We start from the raw sequence: 23268 nt of genomic DNA, 5'->3' as shown, positions 1-23268 counted from the left end.
GTTCCCTGTGGCTAGGTTGTTGCCTCTTGGTAGGGCTGATTTAACCCACTTGAGTACACCTGGCTCTACCAGTCCCAGCGAGGTAGGGGCCAGGACCACATTATATAATGAGGAAGCTGTAAGGAGAAAGAGGTTGGTGTACAGGGTTTGCTGGGGTAAGCGAGGCAGAACTGCATGGAGCAGAGGCTCAGGCAGGGGCAGCTAGGAAGGGCTGTCAGAATCTCCCAGAGGAATGAGTTACAATTGTTTGGGACTAGGGTTTAACCTCAGGATGGGAAGGAGGGTTCAAACTCTTTATTTGTCCCCAGGATGAGGGAGAAGTGGTGTTTGCCCATCAGGAACGGGAGTGGCTGGATGCTTAAGAGGCTGAGTGAACAGTCAGCGATAAGTCACTTGAGCTCATTTTGGACTTGTGGACTTTTTTGTGAAGACTGGTTTGGGGTGGGACTAGAATCCTGCGAACCAATAAATGAGCCCTAATAGGTTTCAGGGGAGGAAGGTTTTGATTCTTGCTGGTGTGGATGAGGGCAGGATTTGTCCCTTTTATGTGAAAACCTGGCTCTCTTTTGTTCCTGGAATTCTAGCAGAGAGAACTTTAGGCCATGGGCAGGTTTTCAGAAGTCCTTGGCATTGCCCTACCTCTGCTCCCTTGGAAGTTGGTGGCTTCAATGGGTCCTTGACTGCAAGGGGATCAGAGTTAGACCAAAGTTATAGGCTTTCAAAAGTGCCAGGCCATGATGATGCTAAAGTCTAAGGATTCTTCCCTGATACCACTGCCCCCCCTGACCTCCACAAAGCCAGACCTTTTCTTGAGAACTTCTCTCCTGAATGGGAGGACTTGCTAGAATGAGTGCAGAACATGGCCCATAGGTGGATCTTCAGGCTTAGGGAGTCTGCTTTCCTGGGATGATTCTCCAAGAGCTTGTCTACACTAAACACTCTTGCTGCTTTACTCATGCTCCCTCCTCCAGTGTGAATGCGGTTATACTGGTATATTCTATTCTGGTTTGGGAACTGAAATAAGCTATGCCAGGGCCTGGTGACTTTGTACAGTATAACTGCTTCCCTACTAGGGCTTATACCATATATCTATACTGGTAAGAAGTCACATCCCCTACCCGACATAGTTATACCAATACCTCTTCTAATGTAGACTAGCTCTAAGTTTCATCCTCAGTCTGATGTGGCTAGCTTCTAAACACCTTTGACCTGCCAAGCAGTTAAATCCTATCAGTGGTCTTAAAATCTCTGGGTCTGATAACCCACATCATGCATTGCCTATGGTATTTCACGTTGCCCGAGGTACTGTATTGATTGTCACATTTTGAAGCAGTAATTATATATAGAATATTAATAGATTCCACTCTGCACACAAGGGGGTCAATTAATAGGGCCATTTTGTCGACCTCCTAAAGTTTCCAAGAGCGCTTGACGTTCAATTGTCAACGTTCTTCCCACGACCATATATTTCACTTTGAATGTCTGTAAAATGGTTGGGTTGAAATTTAAAAGCTGCAACACAGGATGCACATGTCTGTAGAACTTGTGACAGCTGGGGGAAAAGGTTGTAACTGGGACATGCAAAAGCCAGAGATTTCTGTCATGTAGTCATTTGATTTTCCAGCACAGTAGTTCTCTATGGAGCTCAGTGGAGTCTAATCAATGTCACAGCCATTGGAAGTGACTAATGCATTCCCTACCACCACTTCAATTTGGTGCTTTTCTGAAGCTTAAAGTGCTACAGGATCTGGGAACACGTAGAGAAGAGCAGAACTGGGGAGTTGGATTAGGATAGCTAATTGCCACAATGGCAAACTTTGATCAAAGTACAGTTTCTTAGTGAAGGGACTGGAGCCCCGTCTGTGTGATGAACTCTCAGCGCTGTGTCTAGCTGCAGTACAAGATGCGTTGGTTTTTTTTTTTTAATTAGTTTTGCTGACCTGTTCAGAACTGCCCACGGTTATTGCTAGAACATTTTAGAAAAGTTGCAGACAAGAGCTTGTAATGGGCAGACACGTTAACATTAGCATCAAAATCCTAGGAACACTGGAGTCCTTAACAGTATCTGGAAAGTTAAATGTCTTTATTATTTTTTCCATGATTTTCAATCATTGCTGCATTGCAGGCTGTAATAGGCAGCCATCAGGTCACAAGGTTACCCATCCACATGCTCAGGACTTCCTTATGTAGTATAATCCGACAGTTTGCTCATCATGTAGGTTTTTTATTGTTGATGCTTTAATATGACCAAAACCAGATCTACTTTTTGCAGTGGGGAGGCTGTTCTTGTTACTTGGGCCCATAAAATCATCAAGGCACAATCCAGCAAGCCCTGACTCACCGGTTCCTATGAATAGCCTGATTGCCTTTGTTCCTATGAATAGTCTTCCTAAAACTAAAGGAGTTATTTGCTTGAGTTCAGGTCTGTAGGATTGGCCACTGTCCTTTCAAAACTCTCTTAACCAGGAATGCAGTCGTTGCATAACAGACCCTTGGGAGCACTTGGGTAAAGGAATCTCTCTGCGTAACTACTTCCTGCTCCACTATTTTGCTTCTTCCTCCCCTGCACCTCCATCCTTCATTCTTCCATCATAGAGTGTCCTGCACGCTATCGTTTTAGTCTGAGGATCAGCATCATTCTGCAAAGGAGTCATTAGCATGTGTGTTCACCTGCTCTTCTCAGAACAAAGGGCGTGATCCAAAGCCCATTCAAGTCCATGAAAAGACTCCCAATGACGTGAATGGGCCCTGAAGTCGGCACGACGAACATGACATTCAGAAAGCAAGACCCACCTTAGCCTTGTTCACTTCTGAAGAGCTACTCGTGCAATTATGCTGCCTTAGATGTATGTCTTCTCATCTGACTGTTTTAAAAGGGCTTTTTGCACTCTTATAATCAGCAAGCTGCGGTCAAACGTGTGGCAACTATTTTCCCCCAGTAAAAATCTAAATTCGCTTTTGTTCAGATCTCTCACGGTTCAGGCCTCAACCCAAGTTGAAAGAGTAAAATGTGTCTGTTTTTACTTTGGAAAGGCTTGTCAGTGAGTAAGAAACATTTAAAAAAAAAAAAGAAAATCAAGACGACACTCCCCAGGCAACAAGAAACAAGAAAGCTCAGCAATCTACAATGCTATCGAAGGTTCCCATTAGCCACCTAGAAGTGACAGGTTCCTTAGCTGATTACTAATCCCCTGAGTCATCCTGTGCGAGTAATTATTAATGTTCACATTCAATTTGCATTAAAATCTGGGGTGGGGTAAGAAGTATCTAGAGACTTGCACTGCAGATCTTTCTGTATTTCATCCCGGGCTAAAGAGAGACATTGCTGGAATGGAGTCGCTCATGGCTTGTAGTGTTTTTCAAGGTAGAGAAGAGATGGGACTTGGCTGTATTGAATGCAAAGGTGATTCTTCTATTGAGGCTGCTGAGTACAGATTGACACTGTAATTTTCACTGGTGCACTGCTCCAGTAGGGTGTGATTCTGCCAGATGCTGAGCATGCTGGTTCTGATCCAGCAAAGTACTTGCTCACGTGCTTAATTCCGTGCCTGGGGCTGGCGTGCTCAGCACGTGGCAGGATTGAGCCCATACTGACGGTCTCAGCTCTGCTTCCATCCTAGTGTCACCTTTTCAGAGGAGCTCCCTAGATCCTGGAATATATCTAGGTGGCCCGGTCCTGTAGTCCTGACACACTCAAAACACCCACTAAAATCTCATCTATTCTATATAGGTTTTTATACTGCCATAAGGAACACTAATTTAATGTAAAAAAACGAAAATGAATGTGAATCCCGGTTTTTTGCATGGCATTTCGTGCTTCCTGGTGTTTTTCATATCATCCATGTACTGTAAGAAGCATGCTGTTGAGAAGCATCAGCTGGATTTCACACCACTGTCATGTTTGGTAGGTTAAGGGATGGGAGATCCTAAAGAGCTGTCAATGGCTGTTCTTAATGTTCCAGAGAAATGGTTAAGTTTGACCTTTGCTGTTAAATTTGATGCCTGAGGTAAATTAAAAACGTTAACAGCACTTGTTCTTTCATAGGAACACAGTCATGACTACATTTGTCTCATTCAATCCGTTTTTTTTAAAACGACATCTACGGTGTAACTAAGGTAAAGGACCTCTTCAGGCTGCCACAAACCGCAGCTCGAGTCACGGACAAGCAGCAGCTTTTAAATGGCAGCATGATTTATTGCCAGGTGAATATTGAGCGTATGGTAAGGGCCAGCTTTGCTCAAGAGTTTAAAATGTAAGTGAATGTGGTGAGGTTGATTGTCTGTGTGTGTGGGGGGAAGGGAGTGTGTGACTCCTTTTCTCCTGTGGTGGAAGAATTGGGCCTGAAGCTTCTGTGAATTGTATGAGTGAATCTTGAGAGCTGGGGGATTGGAAAGAATCCATCTGGGCTGAGAGGTGGAGTCATGAGCTGCGGTTTTCTAACGTGACTTTAGGTACCCAGGGGGCCTGACTTTTCAGAAAATGCTGAGCAACCGCTCTCTGACAGATCAACATAAATACAAACACTTCTTGGCCTCAGGCCACTGGGGACTCCTAACTTATGACTAGTGAACTACATTCACACAGTGGAGAGCGGTAGGAAGGGTGTGTGTGCGTGTGTGCGTGTGTGCGTGTGTGCGTGTGTGTGTGTGTGAGAGAGAGAGAAAAGAGGCAGGGGTGGAGGAGACTGGGAGAGATGGATGTTAAAAAGGCTTCTTTTTCTGTAAGGTAGCATCCTGTGGTCCCTATTCATCTCTAACTATTAGGAACCGGCCCCTGAAGTCATCGCTAGTTGACACTGAAAGACTGCTTCACCCACACTCACTAAGTCTGAACTCTGGATTTCAATTGACCTTATTTGCTGTCTGGATCTCGGAGGCTGGAAGTGGGTGGAGAGAAATAGACTATTCGGTGAATGAGTAGACGTGCTGTGAGGGGGAGGAGGATGCTGTGTCACCAAAACAGGGAAATGGGTTGGGAAGTGCTAGGAAAAGCAAGGCTAAGGATTCTGGATGAGCTGTCAGGCGCATGATATTTCAGAGAAACTACTTGAACATCTGGGGGGTGTTTCCAGCTAAGCTGAGCAGTATAAAAAGGGGCTTGGCAAAAACACTGGGGAGAGAGCTTTAGAAACCAGCATGAAACTGGGGATGAACCTCTTCCTGACATGGCAGACTGAAGAGGTAGCCTATGGAAAGTCTGGTGCTAATGCCCACGTAGGCAGAGCTGCCAGGTGTGCAGCATTACCATTTCTGTTGTACTGTCATGGTGCGTTTCCCCCACACATGCTATGAAAAGGTTAATCTGGGCCTAAGAGGTCAATTAACCAGCCTGCAGCCACCTGGGTGGGGAGAAGGGGGTAGGACTGATTAGAAATAAAGCCCAGCTGGGGGAGCCTTCCTTCCATAAGAACTGAGTGAGCCAAATTAGGGGAAGGAAGATCTGGGGTGGGGAAAGGTCTGGTAAGCAGCCTGAAGGAAGGCTGAGAAAGAGGATGCCGAGCAGCCAGGCCACTCCAGGGGTGAGCTGGCAACCTGACTGGAGACCGGGGTCCTGCGGGGCTGCAAGCTGGGTCTCTGAGTGGGGGAGGAGGGCGCCAGTCCCCGGTCAGTGGGGCTGCTGAAGGAGAGGGGCCTGAGACAAGTGTGGGGACCAACTGTAGTTGGTGAGGGTGCACTTATGAGGAAGAGACAGCCAGCTTAGCCCAGCCAGGCTGAAGGTGGGTGGGTGGATGGGTGTGTTTTTGTTGGACTTCACTAAAGGACGTGAATGCCCCAGAAGGGGTTAAACGCTATAAAGTGGTCGGGCTGGAGGGCCAGTTTCCTCCTATGGCTGGAGTAAGCCAAAAGAAGATGGGGGAACTGAGGCAAAAGGTTCTACAAGAGGAGGGGACATGTTGGGGTGTATTTGCCACAGGCACTGATTGCAGTAATCTAGTAGTAGAGAGGTGTGGGTGTGTGTGTGGGTGTGTGTGGTTTTTTACCTTAAAGGAATGAGAGCAACTAATGAGAGTCTTCAGAGGTATTACGTGACTGGTGGGAAGGCTTGATGAGGACCAGAGATGGCCCGGCATCATGTCTGAAAACATGGAGGTTTGGGGAAGCTTGGGTCTAGGTCTTCATCTGAACTCGGTGGCTTAGACCCAGCTGTAACGAGGACTCTTCACCATATTGTCAAGCCTGATAGCTGGAAGTCTACGTGCAGCGATCTGCCCTCGGTGATGCCGAAGCAGTCACAACCTTCCGAGAGCAGAACTAGATTCAAGCTGTTTACTTGAAAGGAAAGCGAAGGGCAATTCAAAATCCACAAGAAAGGGAAGGGAAAATAAATTCTCATTAGAGGAGAACGTTTATTCAATACATGTGCTGAAGATTCTCTGCCAACAAAAGGGGTCTAATCCTGGTCCAGGGTCCAGCCCAATACCAACATCTGAGCCCTGGTGCAATAACTCTTATACGGACCAGTGGCTGAGTGCTGAGAGACTGAATATTCTCAAACCCACAAAGATTTCATCGAGGACTTGCTGAGTAGCACCATGCAGGATCGCAGAATTAAGGGGCTATAGAGCTTTTGCTCTCCATCTCCAAATCTTTTCTCCCTGGCCTTTAAAAGAGTCCTTTAAAGATTTGCACCATGACCTTTGAAATGGATCTAGTTCTGGATGTGGAGCCAGTGCAAAACCCAGAGCACCAATGTGGTACGTTCTTGCCCACTTGTGTTACTGAGTAGTCACTATTGCGACTATCATAGAATATTAGGGTTGGAAGGGACCTCCGGAGGTCATCTAGTCCAATCTGTTCAAAGCAGGATCAACCCCAACTAAACCATCCTAGTCAGGGCTTTGTCAAGCCTCACCTTAAAAACCTCTAAGGATGGAGATTCCACCATCTCCCTAGGCAGTGCTATTCCAGTGCTTCACCACCCCCCTAGTGAAAAACATTTTCCTAATATCCAACCTCGACCTCCTCCACTGCAACTTGAGACCATTGCTCCTGGTTCTGTCATCTACTATCACTGAGAACAGTCTAGCTCCATCCTTCCTGGAACCCCCTTTCAGGTAGATAAAGGCTGCTATCAAATCCCCCCCCTTCATTCTTCTCTTCTGCAGACTAAACAAGCCTAGTTCCCTCGGCCTCTCCTCATAAGTCTTGTGCTCCACCCCCTAATCATTTTTGTTGCCCTCTACTGAACTCTCTCCAACTTGTCCACATCCTTTTTGTAGTGGGGGGTCCCAAAACTGGACACAATACTTCAAATGAGGCCTCACCAGTGCCAAATAGAGGGGAATAATCACTTCCCTCGATCTGCTGGCAATGCTCCTACTAATGCAGCCCAATATGCCGTTAACCTTCTTGGCAATAAGGGCACACTGCTGACTCATATCCAGCTTCTTGTCCACTGTAACCCCACTGTAATCCTTTTCTGCAGAACTGCTGCCTAGCCAGTTGGTCCCCAGTATGTATCAGTGCATGGGATTCTTCCATCCTAAGTGTGGACTCTGTACCCTCAGCAAGTTTGCAGATGACACTAAACGGGGGGGAGGGAGTGATCAATACGCTGGAGGGTAGGGATAGGATACAGATTTAGACAAATTAGAGGATTGGGGCAAAAGAAATCTGATAAGATTCAACAAGGAGAAGTGCAATCCACCCCATATTCCAGATCATTAATGAAGATGTTGAACAAAACCAGCCCCAGCACCAACCCTTGGGGCACTCCACTTGTTACGGGCTGCCAGCTAGACATTGAGCTATTGATCACTACCCATTGAGCCTGATAATCTAGCCAGCTTTCTATCCATTTTATAGTCCATTCATCCAACCCATACTTCTTTAACTTGCTGATAAGAATATTGTGGGAGATCGTATCAAAAGCTTTGCTAAAGTTATGGTACATCACATCTGCTGCTTTCCCCTCATTCAGAGAGCCAGTCATCTCATCGTAGAAGGCAATCAGGTTGGTCAGGCATGAGTTGCCCTTAGTGAATCCATGCTGACTGTTCCATGATACCATTTAGTTTGTAATGATTCTTTATCCTGTAACTCTGGATTATTGTTGTGATCACTGAATGCTTGCAAGTAGCACACTCCTGGAGCCGCAAGACATCTAATTTAGTCCTAATTTAGCCATTAATGTTTATGGCTGGAAAAAGAGAATCTGAGTTTGCCAGATGATAACTTAGTTAAGAGACTGAGCCCAGTGGAGCAGCAGTGATGTAGATTTTCAAATACAGATGTACGAATGCTGAATCCAAACTTTGCTATGGAATTAGTTATGTGGTATTTAGATGACTTAAGAGGCTGGTTAAAATGTTGAAGATGCACATTGAATTAGACACAGATGAAATCTTATTTAGTGTTCCTTGAGCAACAGACCAAAGAATGTTGCATGACTCATACCAAGTAGAGCAGAAGACCTGGTATATTAAACTAGTACGACTCTGTGTGTGCATGCACGTGCTCTCTTCCCCTGCCCCCTCCCCTCTTGCTGGTAAGATTCAGGTGGTTGTAAAGAGAGGCCTGTGGTCTGAAGTCCGTTATAGGAGACAGTGTGACATAGGAAACCAGCAATGAGAGAGACCAAGTCTGAGGTAGCAAAAGGAGAGGAGCAGGATGATAGAAAATCCTCATTAAAATTAAAAGCCTTAGAAAGTGGGAAAATAACATCAAAAGAAATGGAACATAAAACGCTATCTAGAGAACTAGCAAAAAGACAAAAGAATTAGTGTTGCCAGTTCATGCTTTATGTGGAAAAATAGTAATTTATTTCCCTGAGACTTCTGAGCAACAAATCCTGACAATCGGAGACTGCCAAAGAGGTGGGGTTTTATTTTAATGAGCACCTTCTACATCTGAACTACTGTGGAGAAACCAGAGCCCATAGAGCCCCGTGGAGCCTCAGCAAATCATGTTTTGCATCTGAAAAACAAGACACAAAGAGTGGAGTTACTAATCTCGTTTTTAAAATTGCATTCTTATACAAAGATGAGAACAAAACCTAATTTTATGGAAAAACAAGGACTTTGTTTTTATACCGACCACCATCAGTGTAGGTATCTGCACAGAATATTAATGGCCTATCCCCATTTAAAATACTTCTCCTGATCACTTCTCTGGGGAACCTTTGAATCCTGGAAGTTGCTGGAGCAGGGGAGATCGATTTCACCAAAATATATATATATATTTCACTAGCCTGTATTTTCAAGAGGGAATAGAGTTAGGAAGAAGAGACCGAGTATTTCACTGCAGGGGGGTGGAGACTGATATTGAGCAGAATATCAGATTCAAAGTTTTGTCAGGAGAATGGGTGATACGTAGGCTCCATTTCAGCTTGGTTCTCCAGGACTTGCTGGTTGCTTACAACTCTGAATTGGACAGCTGCCTGAAGTCTGTGGTCTGCTCTAGCACATGGTATGGTGGAGGGGAGAAGAGAGAGGGGTAGAATTGTTCTATACCAACTTAATGGAGAAGCTTGGCCAATTCAGTCATTTCCCCTTTGCTCTGCAACAGATGCTGGCAGAGAGTTCCTTCCCGTATGGGAGTCCTATCTACCTTGGAGCTCTGAGCTGCTCTTCTCCCTGTGCACCAACAGGTGTCAATAGAGAGTTCACTTCTCTCTAAGTCTTCAAGTCTCGTGGTTTACACAAACCATGAATGATATTGGGAATAACTAATATTGCCTCGTTGGAGCCCTTCCTCTCTGTACAATACTGTACTCCTGGTGCTACAACTAGCACTTAATGCCACTGCAGTGTTGAAATTAAATGGACCTAATCCTGACGTTTGTGGTGATTGCAGTAACAGATAAAGCAATGTACTATGCCCAGAGCATTAACCTCCCTCACAGCATGATGCAAAACCTTAATGGCAGCATTGGCAACGTTAGCAAATACAACGAGCTGCAGTATGTGTGTGGCTTGGTGGGAGTAGCACTGAGGTGCATTACATTGTGGTGATCGGTTGTGTGTGTGTTGTTCATTGGGGCAGAAGTCAATTCCTTGTGATGATGCAGCCTGTGGTGTATGTGCCTTAGGTTATGGCTAAGAGCTGCTCCGTAGCTTGGTATTTTCTTACCTTGTATTTGTGTGTTTATGGCATAAATAAGGTAAAATCCACAAGACTTATTGGATCTCAAGGCTGAATTTCCACTTTTCTTTCCATGTAAATGTCGGGGGAAATCCTACCACGTAGTTTCCCTTTCTGCATGGATCAGTGGCTAACCTTGATTAAAGGGAAGTCAAATAAGATAAAAGTGGAATCTTAGTTCTTTTTTCCACCAGTGTTGACCTGAATAGAAATAAACTTTATCTTTTTATTATGGGGAAATTACATTGAACTTTAATTGGCTTGTCATAGCTAATATTTCTGCAAATTAGCATCATCCAGTCAAGGCTGATCTCTTACCTCCCCCCATATGAATCCCATGAAGAAGAAATGTTTAAAACTAGTCCCTATGTTGCTCCAAAGGGGATCTTGGCAGATGCAATAACCTAAATCTCCCCACATGCAGTTTTTAGTCAGACTTGGACGACTTAATATTTTGGATACATGGGGACCCCAGTGGTGCAAATGAGATGAGAATGCAGCTAGTGGGTTTTCCTTCCACAGTGTCCTGACCCACAGGCCTCGAAGCCGGGTCCACAGGGATTACCATGCCACACTGCAACCCTCAGCCAGGCAGCCTGCTCACAACAGCTGCTACAGGACCAGCCCCAGTTTGAGGCTCCGCCCCTGGCATCCCATTGGCAGCCCCTGAGCAGCTGATTGGCCTGCTGGCCCTACTGAAGCCAGCAACGGGAACAAGAAGCTGTCCAAACATCCGGAATCCTCCCGGCTCTGGCTACCGTGGCATGGTTTGCATCCTGCTTCTGACCTCCTGGTATCCCGACCTAGCTGACTACTGATGGAGGACTCCAGCTCTGACCAGTAGGTCTAACTGCCCACAACCCAGCCCTGACACACGTCTTCCATCTGGGAGGCAGGGGAGAGAGGTTCAGCTGTGGGCTTTAACTCCTAAATTGATGCATCTTTGGGCTCTACACAGTGTGGACATCTGTTCTCCTACTCTAACTCCCAGCACGCATGTCTCTTTGGCACATGGACTGCTATAAGAATTCTACTTCATGACTGCCCTGGCTCCCTTTTTTGGGGCAGGGGTCACTCTGCAATATAACTCTGATTTCCAGGTTTCACTCTTTGTGTGTAGAAAAAGGCCTGTAGCTGCAAGAGTGGTCAGAGGAGCAGGCTAAGGGTTCAGGTGTGTTCTGGGTTTGTGAAAAATCCTCCTTTTAAAATGTTGTGGGGGCAGTTCAAGCCCCGTGTTGTAGAATAACAGGACAGAGAAACTGCCATGTCTTGTGTATATACAAGAACATAGATTCAGCTTGTGGAGTATGATACATGGAGATGGCCAGAAAATAGAAATCCCTTCCTGTGAAAAATCCTTTGAGATGTTTTTTTTCATCCCAAATTGGGACAAAGTCAAACGGAAAAGTTTTTTTCATGAGAAGGGATTTCCTGGAAAAATTCTGTTTTGGGAAAACCAAAATGGAAGCTTTTTTTAACTTGCTGGCTGCCCACTTGAAAGGCTTTTGACAATTTCACTTTTTTCCCAGAAGGGAAAAAGCAAAATTGACAGGCTTTTCAGGTGAGCAGCCAGTGAGCTGTTATCCAGATTTTTCTGATGAAAAACTAAAAGTTTTTGGGGAAAATTAAAATTCTCCCATGGGAAAATTTTTCTTTGTGAAAGAGCATCTTCTCTCAGAATCATTCAGCAGGGAAAATTCCTAATCAGATCTGGTGATCTGGCCATTCCTTTGGTAGGTCTCAATCAGCATAGAAAACTTATTGCCACTATCACGTTTGATGATAGCTGCATCAATGACTGGTCTGATGTACAAGGATGTGTGTGGGAGGTCCAGGCACGTACCCTTCTCATGCACTTCACATGTGCATCGTAGCGAGAGCACTAGGGAGTTAAGTGTCCGCATTTTCTTTTTTAATGCTTCAAATGTCTTGCTTTCTTTAAAAACTCTGGTCTAGATCCCCAGCCGATGTAAATTGTCATAGCTCCATTGAAGTCAATGACAACTTACATCTGCGGAGGATGTGCCCATGTCTGTGAATTGTCAGATCCCACTTTGTGCATTCAGTGAGGTGTATGCATGACCACTGGAATAATGTTTGATGCTTACCCCTTGCCTGAGGTTTGCCTTCATAGTTAAATACGAAATGATACATTCTAATGTAAAACATCTCCTGATCTTGATGTCTGCCTGAGGGGTGGGGAATCTCCTTTTCTATCCCTGCCTCTACTTCCTTTGCTCCCCTTAGAGAAAGATACTAAGTCTTCTATGCCTCGGAATGCAGCTCAAAAAATCTTAGCAGAGTAACCTTGTCTCCCCTTGCCAAGTCCTAAAACATGACATCTGCTGAGATTTGTTCATGTAGCCCTCTCTACCTTCCATAGCCTAAAGAGGAGATAGAACCTGAAGTCTCACATTTTAGGACTTTCTCTGAGTCCATCACTGACATCATCTAACTTTGCACAAGTCATTTCACCTTTTTGGTGTCTGCTCTTGCCCTTTGTTTTGTCTCTTTACGGTTGGGATTTTGAAGGGGTCTAGGGAAGTTAAGTGACAAACTCCCTCAGGTGCCTTGGGAAATGCTTGGATTGTAAACTGTTTTGGGGCAGAGATTACCTCTTCTGTATTGCTACAATATCTAGCACAAAGGGACCCTGATCTCAGCTGGGGCCAGTAAGCATCACTATAGTACAAATAAATAGTGATAAAAAAGAATTCAAGAAGCTTATTATGTGGGATCACCTTAAGCACAAACAATATTTCTTATAATCTGTTCATTGTTCAAGTTTTCAGTTGTAAATAATTTTAAATCTTAAACATTGAGATACCTAAAGGTTCACCTGGCATGGAGGTAAATATTACTTATCAATGGTTCTTCCACAACAACATGAGAATTCTGAGAGGTAGAAATCCATTGACTGACCCCACTACCTTGCTTCTCAGTCATGTAGGATTCCTGAAGCACCTTAATTGCAACTGGTACTTCTAAAGGTGACTGCACAGGGATGTTCAGTGCTGTCTAGTATTGCTGATTCTGCCACAACAGTCTCCAAAGTGCTACTTTCCAATGGTGGGACTTAAAGGAATGATATAAAGCTACCCTCAGAGGCTTTCAGTCTCTCTGAGTAGACAGACTGATTGGGAAACACCTATGGTGATTGAAATCCTGGCCTAACTGAAGCCAATGGCAAAATTCTGCCCTGATTGAAATCAATGGGAATTTGGCCTACTAACTCTAGCATGAATAATACATTAGTAAGTAGGATTTGCTTTGTTTTTTGTCTATTTGCTGCGTAGTTAGTTTAAAAAAAAAAATCCAGTGTGAAACAAGGACCTGAGCGTTACCTACCTCTGCTGTGATAACTGAAGAGGCAAAGTGGAGAAAGCAATTTGCAAAGCTACACTTGAAAGTCACTCTAACATAACATCATCATTTACAATTATTCATCAAAAGATTTGTTAAATTACATTTTTTAACTGTCTCATCAAGATGGCCCTACTTGTATCAGAATTTGGTACTCCAAGGAGAGGTTAAGAAAAAAGAATACTAATTCTTTCATTAACCATTGTGAGACAGCCTTCACTTCTCATAATTCATCACATAGCCTTTTGGTTCTGTAACACTAACTCTGGGGAATCAATAGTCATAAAGTACTCAAGGGAATATAGAATTCGGGAGAAAGAAGCACTGAATATTTATAGCTATAATACTATGGTGGAGGGGGGGAAGGAAGGAAAGAGTCTTTAAATGAAGTGGTAATTTTGAAATAATAGAATAGCAGTATAATTGCCATCATACAAGAGATTATACGCGGTCTCTTACATTTTCTTCACACGACAGTAGGCTGGTAGTAAAATTACAAGTGGGAAAAGGCGTAATGTAATAAACTCAAATTAAAATGTATGATTTCCAGAGAATCACAGGCTGTATACACCCTTTTGGTATCTTATTATTTAAAAGAAATTTCAGAGCTACATGCAATCATTCGCTTGGTCCCATAGTTGATGGTGCTTTTGACCCATGAGGTGAGAGGCAGGGGGTGGGGGGCAACAAAGGCTATCCACCTGCATATTTTACTTCTGTGTATGAATTTAAATAATTATTTTTTTTGCCTTTAGCTTGATTGTTTTAATATATTACTGCTCTTAAAATAATTATTGCTATGAGATGTCATTACGTTATAAGGTGTTGAGTATTTATTCTTTTAATGCCTGTAAATTCCTAATACTGATTCAGACAATCAAAAATACAGTTTAGCTGAGAATAGAGGACCTGTTTCAAAGCCTACTGAAGTCAATGGGGGTCGTTGATAAAATTATAGCTTTCTAAGATCCTGATTCATGTGCTTCTGTAAGCATGTGAGTCAATGGAACTATTAGTGCTTAAAGCTAAGTGCATGTTTAAGAAGTCTTACTGGATTAGAATTTAGTATAACTTTTTTTAATATACACATAAGGGACTGAATTCTGCTCTGTTGTATATTTGCAACCCCACATTTCAGAGTGATTTTGATAAATGAAAATGGAATTTGGCCCAATAATTATATAAATTAAAACTGTAAATTTTAAACTTGCTTTCTCCTTCTTAAAGTAGGTAATATAAAACTGATGATAAAATTCACAGAAAGACTAATTTTCTCTCTCTCTCATAAGAACCCTGAGACTTGCATTCATTGACTTCTGAGTTGCATTCACCTGTCTTTAGTTCATTTTATAAATGAAATCTCTAAAATAGAGCTGCGGCCATGAATTAATACTTCCAGTGTTACTTGTGGAGAAATATGGTTTCTAAGAGAAACTGTGCAAAGAACTGCTCTTATATCTTGTCATGTAATGTGGGGGATCAAAGTATTTAAAAAGACATCTTCTCTTTGTAGGAGAAAGCTCTGATTGTGGCCACGAGAATCTCCTGGCTAGAACAGACACAAATCTAATGGATATAACAGACATGTACTATTTTAAATAACTAGTTAACTGTTTCTAAAGGGGGGAAAAGTTTGTAAGCTTGATTTTTATTAAACTTTTTTCTGTTACTCAGATAAGTTATACATAGACAGTTACTTTGAACCATTGCTTCCCTGGCTCTGCATGAAGACTCTCCTCCCGAAGTCACTAGATTAAGCCATTGTTCTAAAATGGTTCTTTGAGAAATCATAGGACTGGATGGCATCTCGAGAGGTCTTCCAGTCCAATCCCCTGCATGCAAGGCAGGACTAAATATTGTCTAATGTTCGACTATAGCTATTGCTTTATTGTAGCAAAGGGCTGTGATTCAGACTTCATACTATGTTTGCATTTCAGCTGTCCACTAGAGTGAATGATGAAGCCTCCCATTCTCCTGGTTCTTGTGATCTGTACTGTAGTCAGCCCAAATTTGAAGCTGGTTTCAAAGAGAAATTCTGGTAAGTTGCAGGAAATATTTTTATCACTTTATATTTAAAGAAGTCTGGATTTGGAGATCATGTCATAGACCCCATGGATGTCCAGTTTTTGTTCTGCATGTATGATCCTTGTTGATCAATTATTTAAAAAGGGTCGTATCCAACACCAACTGCCAACTAGCTGTGCAACAGGTGAAACTTCATTGTTTAGTATCTATGGGATTTCTGAGGTGTGTTCTTTGTGTTTGACATATAATGACATTAAGTCTGAAATGATTTGAAAGTGAAATACCATGAAAAATGCTGCTACGTCTGTATTGAGTATCTTGGCAAAAAGAGCCTTTTTTTTTTTTTTTTTTAATTAAGGGCCTGATTCTCAATTACACTAAGATGCTCTCATGTCCTTCTGGAAATATAAAAGCACCTTAAAAGTGAATATAAATGTAAATACAAATTGGGCCCAAAGTCTTTAAAATGTCTCTTTTAAAAAGTATCTTCTCATTGTTTCTCTGCCAGCTATCGTATTGCTTGAAAACAGAGACCATCTAACCCATATAATTGGCACTGGCACCAAAAATACCTTCTTGTCCCGAGGATCATTTCTACTTAGTGTTAAAGTGATCTGAACCTACTCTCTTTTCTCAAGCAAAACTCTGGCCTCAGAGGGATTCATTTCTGAGGAGAAAGAGCAGGATTAGGCCTCAAGATCTTGCATCCAGTTGTGAGTCTTCTGAGCTCATAGTAAGTAGGTATGAGATAAAACTGAACACATTGTTGAATGTGCAGTATGTGCCTTATTCGGTTATTGTCTAAACTACTTTTTTTGTGATAATTGCATGCCATGCATATGAGCTTAAGGGCTCTTAATGAGCTGTCTGCCTTCAGTTTTTCAGTTAAGGTATTTAGCCATACAGTCGTGTGAAAACAAATGACTTGGCTGGTGTCTGTTGATTTTGAGTTCAGTTACTACATTTCTCAGTGAGAAGGGTACAATTAATTTCTCATTATGGACTTACACACTTCTGGACAGGAAGGTTAATATTCGTTTTTGGAATGGACACATGCTAAAAATATCTATTTTTTTTAAACAGTATCTTCTCTATGGGATTTAGATCAAATGAAATGTAACTATCTGATCGTTTTGCTAAATAGAATTCTTGCATCATTAGCACATCAAGGGTCAAATCCCACTTCTCTTTAGGCCAGCACTCTTGCTGAACTCAGATGATCGGGATTTGACCATAATGAGGTCAAAATTCAGTCATGTCCAGTGTCAAACAAGGTTCGGGTTATGGTATACTGAGATCTCAGCCTGCTTAGCACCATGGCAAACATGCCATTAAACGTCCTTTTAACCTTGTTTTTTTTCCTTTTTTTCTTTATCTTTAATACAGTCAAAGCATTTAAAACGTAAAATCTTATGTAAGGCTTTCATTATAACAACATTTCTTGTCCCTTTCCCTTTAGCTGGAGAGAGTTTTTAGAAGGAGAAACCCTCTTGTATGACAGTCTCTTAGATGGTATCAAAGACAGTAGTAACTGCCCTGTTGGGGGAAAGAGATGAAGTTAGTTGAGATGTGTGGAGCTGCTGTTGCTGTTTTAAATCCAATCCAATTTCACTCCAGATGACGGTTGGGATTCAGCTGGAGTGGATAGAAATGGCAATTTCATCTGGGGTCCCTCTATGACTGGATCAGGATGATGAAGTCCTGGGATCCCAGGAGACAGGGGTGGCAGCCATGATGGTGAAGCTTGCTTCAGTAGCCAACTTTTCTTCCAAAGTCTCTTTCTTTTAGGACTCCAAAAGGGACTGATGGGCAGAATAGCTCATTCCTTCATTATTTTGTCTACTAATTAGACTTACTTTCTGACACAACAATTTAAGTTAATTAATTTCCAGTCCCCCCACCCCCCACTTTTTTTTTTTTTTTTTTTTTTTTTTTTTTGTTTAACCGAGCACAATCTTAATGCAGAACTTGAGTTATATTAGTAAGCCTCTTTTTTTGGAATAATTCAGTCTACCTCTCTTTTGTACATTTTTCCATCACCATTTGTTGTTATAGGTTATTGTGACATCTTATGAACTTATTCTACTTTTTATAGTTGAGCTTACAATTAGGGTAAATTTGTAGGCCCAATTATCACAACACCACCACTGCCCTTAGCATGAGGGAGTCCTGTCCGTGCCTGCTGTAGATCAGTTCCTTGACACTATCACTTTCTGGCAACACAGGCACCGCCCTCCAGGTCTTTACAGGCCTTTCTTTCTTAGTGATAGGCATATGCCAACCCCCAAGGCCTCCCCTGAACACTCACAGAATTACCAGGTCTATTGTTCCCAAAGGAAGAGTACACCCCAACTTACTAGTTATACCTTACAACACAGATCTGCTCAGCACACAGCACTAAAACTTGTTCCTGTTTTTACTATAAATATATTATCAATGAAAAGAGCTTCAAGTGGTCAGTGAATAAGAATATTGGTCAGATATAAAATGGCTACATATAAAACAAATAGTAACACGTTTTCTAGAGAGTAAATGTAACTAATAAGGCATTCCCCTATCTCCTACAAGAAAGCTTACTCTAAGTTCTTTCCCCAGTGTTTTCAACCACTTTGGTTGAGACTCTTTTTCAAAAGATCAAGCAACAAGCATGCTGACAGCTTGTCTTCACAGATTGAAGGAATACCCAGGGATTTTTCTGTACCTCAGATATAGTTTCAAAAGTTCATTGTGTTACCCGTAAACAGGATAACTCCTGCTGTTTACCTCTTACTGTAACAATCTTTCATTTGCATTTGGCTCAGATTTATGACCGGAGGACGTTTGTGAACCACACAATACTTTAATTTACATGTAAATGGACAAACGTTTCTTGTCTGAAAGAAAACTTGCTTGTCACCTTTGCTGGTGACCAGTCCCCAGACACAGGCCTTAAGAACACAATTTTGTGTGTGCGTGTGTGTAGCTCCTTCTTCAACATCCATACATGTGTTTTGCAAGGATAGACTGCCTGTGTCACACTGATCATCACTTTCATTAGAGACCTCCCATGACAGTCTTTGGTGAACTAGAATGTAAATACTAGACCAAGGGGATTCATGTAACTCTTATGCCCTCTGCCAGTTGGCATCAAGAAGTCCCTGGGCAGGAGGTAGTTAACAATGGGATGAGAAATAGGGTGAAATCCTGGCCCTACTGAAGTCAATGGAAGCTTTGCCATTGAATTCAAAAGGGCCAGGATTTCGCCCATGGTCCATGGAACTTGGCAGTATTATGATTTGTATAGCATCAATAGAACCTGGATGGGTAAATACAAGCAATGATATTGGCAATTCCTTCGTTTAAAAGTGTATAGGGGGTATAGTTGATCACGAATTGAATATGCCAACAGTGCAATGGTGTTGCAAAAAAGGCAAATGTCATTCTGGGATGTATTAACAGGAATGTCATCTATAAGACATGAAAAGTAGTTAAAGTCTACTCAGCACTGGTGAGGCCTCAGCTGGAATATTGTGTCCAGTTTTGGGCAGATGTGAACAAATTGGAGAGAGTCTGGAGGAAAGCAACAAAAATGCTAAAAGGTTTAGAAAACCTGACCTGTGAGGAAAGGTTGAAAGAACGAGGCGTGTTTAGTCTAGAGATGAGAAGGCTAAGGAGGGAACTGGTAAGTTTTACATATTTAAAAAAAAAAAGTTTGTTGTTAAAGAGGACAGCGATTAATTGTTGTTCATGTCCACTGAGGGTAGAAGTAGTAGTAATTGGCTGAGTTTGCAGCAAAAGAGATTAAGGTTAGATATTGGGCGTGGGAGTAGGGGGGATTTGCACACTGGAACAGGTTACCTAGGAAGGTGGTGGAAAACCCATCATTGGAGGTTTAAGAACAGGTTAGACAAAAATCTGTCAGGGACGGTCAGCACAGAAGGAGGAACTAGATGACCTTTTGAGGTCCCTTCCAGCCCTATATTTCTACAGAGTCTACGAAACCTAAAATACCTGCAGGTTTAGTATCTTCCAGCTGATTGTGTACCACTAATGGTATTTTAGTACATTGATCTTGACTGCTTGCTTTGACTTACCTTGCAAAATGCCTTGAATTATTGGCAATTTTTTTCAATCTCTATTCAGGTTGAATACCAGAAGGGTAAAAATCCCTTTAATCTGTTAGATTGCCTACTGCTAAATTTAACGTACTTGAATACATAATTTCTGGGCCAGTGTATCCTAAGCATAAGTCTCTGCAGACAAACAGCTTAACTGTTATCAAGTTAAATGGTTCAAGGTGTTAAATTCTGTTGACGGAATCACTACTGGAACCGTGTCTAGGAGTTGATGTAATTTTTTAGATTTTTGGCTGAGAGCTCATCCTGACTACTATGAAGTCCTAAATTTCAACACCCCTGAACTTCAAAGTGTCTTAGACTCACACTGCAATGGGGATTTATCTCCGGTTAGTACAGTATCGGTATAATGGGCTCAGAACGTTAGAACAAATTTTTGTTTGAAATATTTCAATGAAATTCTTACAATCTTTTGACAAGTCTGTAACAACTTTACATAGTACGGAGCACAGATACCAAAGAGATTGTTGTGTGGGCCACCTCCCCTGCCACCATGATTTATACAGTGGAGGAGATTTTTTGAAAGGCTAAAATAATTGCAAGTCCCATTTGGTATCCCTTTGGCAATTAAAACTATTGTTCACATGACAGTGAAGGCCGAACTTTCAGAAAGCTTAAGTGGATTTGCAGGTCTCCTCAAGGGGACAGATTCCCAGGGGGCAGGTGAGGTGCCTAACATTTTCTGAACAACAGACACTCTTAGGGGGTCTCAGGTTGGACACCCAAGATCCCTGATTGCTTTTGAAATGTAGATTCAAGAATTTGTATGGTCTTAGTCAAAGCTGGCCTTGGAGATCCTTCAAAGCCCATGGTTACGGGCTTCACTGAGCTTGGAGGACCAAGAAACGTCAAGGAGAATCTCAGTTTTCACTTTCATATTCTATAAAATGGAACTTTTTTTGAAGAGTGCAACGTAAGCAATGCCTGCTGATCTCTAGGGAGGAAAAATATGCCACTTGCTCTTTCCCTAAAGATCCCAGGTTATCCCCTCTCTGCCAGTCAGGACTCTGCTTTCATAGCCCTGGTACAAAATGTTCTAAGCTGTCATCAGTGCTTAAAAGTGGTGTCCTTTCCGTGGAGAGTTAACCACACTGTCTATTTCTCTCCTCATTTCCTTGCTGCCTCCCATCTGTTCAGTTTCTAGCAGCGTGAAATGAGGAAGAGGAGCCAGCACCATGTGAGCAGTCAGCTCTCTGTGGGCCACTAGCAAGTAATCTGCGAAGCACCAGAGTCCATGTTCCTTATTAAGGGAAACTCTGCCATGGTTATCTCTTCTCTAGAGAGAATGGAGCATTAGAGATCTAGCACTAGCCAGGTGACAGCTGGCAACATTTCGACATTCTCTTTAGCAGTGGAGAGGAATGGAGATGTGTATATAGAAAAGATAAGAGCAAATAGCAAAACTTATTGCAGGTTTAGCTCCCTTGCTCTGACATGGCTGAAATACTGAGCTTTGCTACAAATTGGAGCCAGTTTAAATATTGCACTTGGTTAAAATTAGCTAATGTATAATGAAAACATTAGAAATATTGAACTGATTTAAAAATGAAAGCCTAGCTCCTTCCCAATAGGAGAGCTGTAGTACGAAATGGATTAAAAAAAAGGGAGCGCAAATCATTCCAGAGCTCAGTGAAATGCCAAGGTAGGATCTCAGGGCGATTCAAAATAAGAAAAACGTGGAATGAAAATGTATAAACTTCTGAGTTACAAGTGACGACACTCCCCCTTCCTTGTCGTGTTTCTGTCTTGGAGCAGATATGTAATGTGAGCTGTTAAATATTAAACGGACCTCCACATTTCAGAAAGATGGCTGTTACTGGTAATGTATAAAGCACTGTTGGGTATGCACAGCACTTGACAGTTGGTCAAATAAAGAAAGAGGCCTTTGCCCTGGGGATCTTGCCCTGGGGATCTGATTTCATCTCTCTGATAACATTTAAATCCACTTATAATGATCCACCTGTAAAGACTCCTACTGTTTTACTAGATTAAGTCCAAAAGGGACCGGGATGATTCTCTAATCTGATCTTCTGCATCAAGCCTAGTGTCTAGTTTCAGTTTCTAGCCATTGGATCTTGTGCCTTTCTCTCCTAGGTGTATTTTGGATCAGGCTTTATGGCCTCCATTCTGCAAAATACTTAAACACGCGAGTAGTCTCATTGACACCGGAGAGTGTTCTCCCGTACTTGAAGTTAGGCTCATGTGCCGAAGAATCTTGCTGAACAGAGCTAGAGGCCCTGAAAGTGAGGGATTAAGTGTCCTATTATTGGTATGAAGGAATGAGTGCCAGGAAGGAGAACATGCAGAGGTGCCTGGGGAAAGCTGTGGAACAAATAGGTTTTGGGGAGCTTTTTAAAGGAATGGAAGAAGGGTCTTTAGACATCAATTTGAAACCTCTTTCTGAAGTAAGTGGTGGAGTGGAAGGAGTGGAAGTGTTTAGAGGCCCCACTGGGACGAGCCAGAGGACTTGGGCTGGGATATACAAGAGATGGGTGCAAACACCAGAGTGCCTTGGAAGCAACTATTTGAAAACTGAACTTAATATGGAAGCAAAAGGAATGTCCCAATGCAAAGATTCCAGAAGGGTGGGTGCAGGGCAGCTGTGAAGATAATGTAATCCATTTCCAGGACACACAGAATCTTTATGGATTAGTTTATAAATATTATGACAACAATCACCGGGTCTTAGCGACACCCTAGCAGATGGCCTATAAAACACTTATTTTGCAAGAATAAAATTGTATTTTGTTGCAAAGGACTATTGATGTGTAAAGGCTGATTTCGTCTCTCTGATAACATTTAAATCCACTCGTAATGATCTTGTTCTCCCTAGCTAATTTCTGTGACTGTACAGATCACATTATATTGACACTAAAAACACAAACTCCATCTTGCCCCTTTACTGGAGTCATATTGTGTTGTGAAAGATACCAACTTTGTTCAAACCATCACTTCCTTTTGAGCTGCCCTTTTGTGTAACTAGGTTATTTAATATTTTTATTTGCAGCTATTGGATAATTAAGTGAGCTCCCCACAGCAGCGTTTTGTGTACGAGTGAATTGACAGAGCACTTATTTAACAGCATAGGCTTCTTCCTGAATTCCCCTTACTCCCTTCTCTGTGGGAGCAGGTTATTGCTAGTGGGCTGAGACCACTTAGCTCAATATGATTTGACCTGTTTGTTCATCAGTAACTCTGGTCTACACCCAACAAGTCCATTTAAAACATCCAAGGCATAAACCAAGCTAAACTTAACATGCCGCATCATCTTACTGAGGGGTAATTCTCATCCTCTTGCCTGTTTAAGAAACCAAACAAAAAACCTCTCACAAACGTACACCTATCATGGGTGCAGCTGAAGTCAATGGGAGTTTTGTTAGCTGATTTTAATGGAGTCAGGGCTTCACCCAGTGTTTGTAGCAATCATCATTCCTCTAAATGGAGGACTGTATCCTGCCATCTTCACTCAGGTAAGTAAATTGTGTTTGGTCAAGTAGTTTTATTATCTTAATGTTTATTCATAAGTATGGACAATGCATATGACTAAGAGTAAGCCTTCATTCTTGTAATGTAAACTCTTCAGGGCAAGTATTGTGTACCGGTGTATGGAAAGTTCGAAGATGCTTATGCTGTTGTACTACTACTAATGGATAAATATTTACATTAGAGCTTTTCTTCCAAA

At 42.3% G+C, this 23268-nt stretch overlaps 1 protein-coding gene across 1 annotated transcript in view; it reads left to right on the top strand.

The window, feature by feature from the left end:
- Nucleotides 1-23268, top strand: part of IL1RAPL2 (interleukin 1 receptor accessory protein like 2) — a 513137-nt gene that overhangs the window by 9618 nt on the left and 480251 nt on the right. Inside the window, exon 2 of the mRNA XM_067548147.1 lies at nucleotides 15384-15484. Coding sequence (XP_067404248.1) covers nucleotides 15400-15484 — 85 coding nt within the window. The 5' untranslated portion in view covers nucleotides 15384-15399. The remainder of the gene's footprint in view (nucleotides 1-15383; nucleotides 15485-23268) is intronic.

Source organism: Emydura macquarii, unplaced genomic scaffold (genome assembly GCF_026122565.2).
Source record: "Emydura macquarii macquarii isolate MOO-44397 ecotype Brisbane River unplaced genomic scaffold, CSIRO-AGI_Emac_v2 contig_1253, whole genome shotgun sequence".
NCBI lineage: Eukaryota > Metazoa > Chordata > Testudines > Chelidae > Emydura > Emydura macquarii.
Note: the sequence above shows the minus strand (reverse complement) of the source record. Positions and strands in the feature narration are given on the sequence as shown.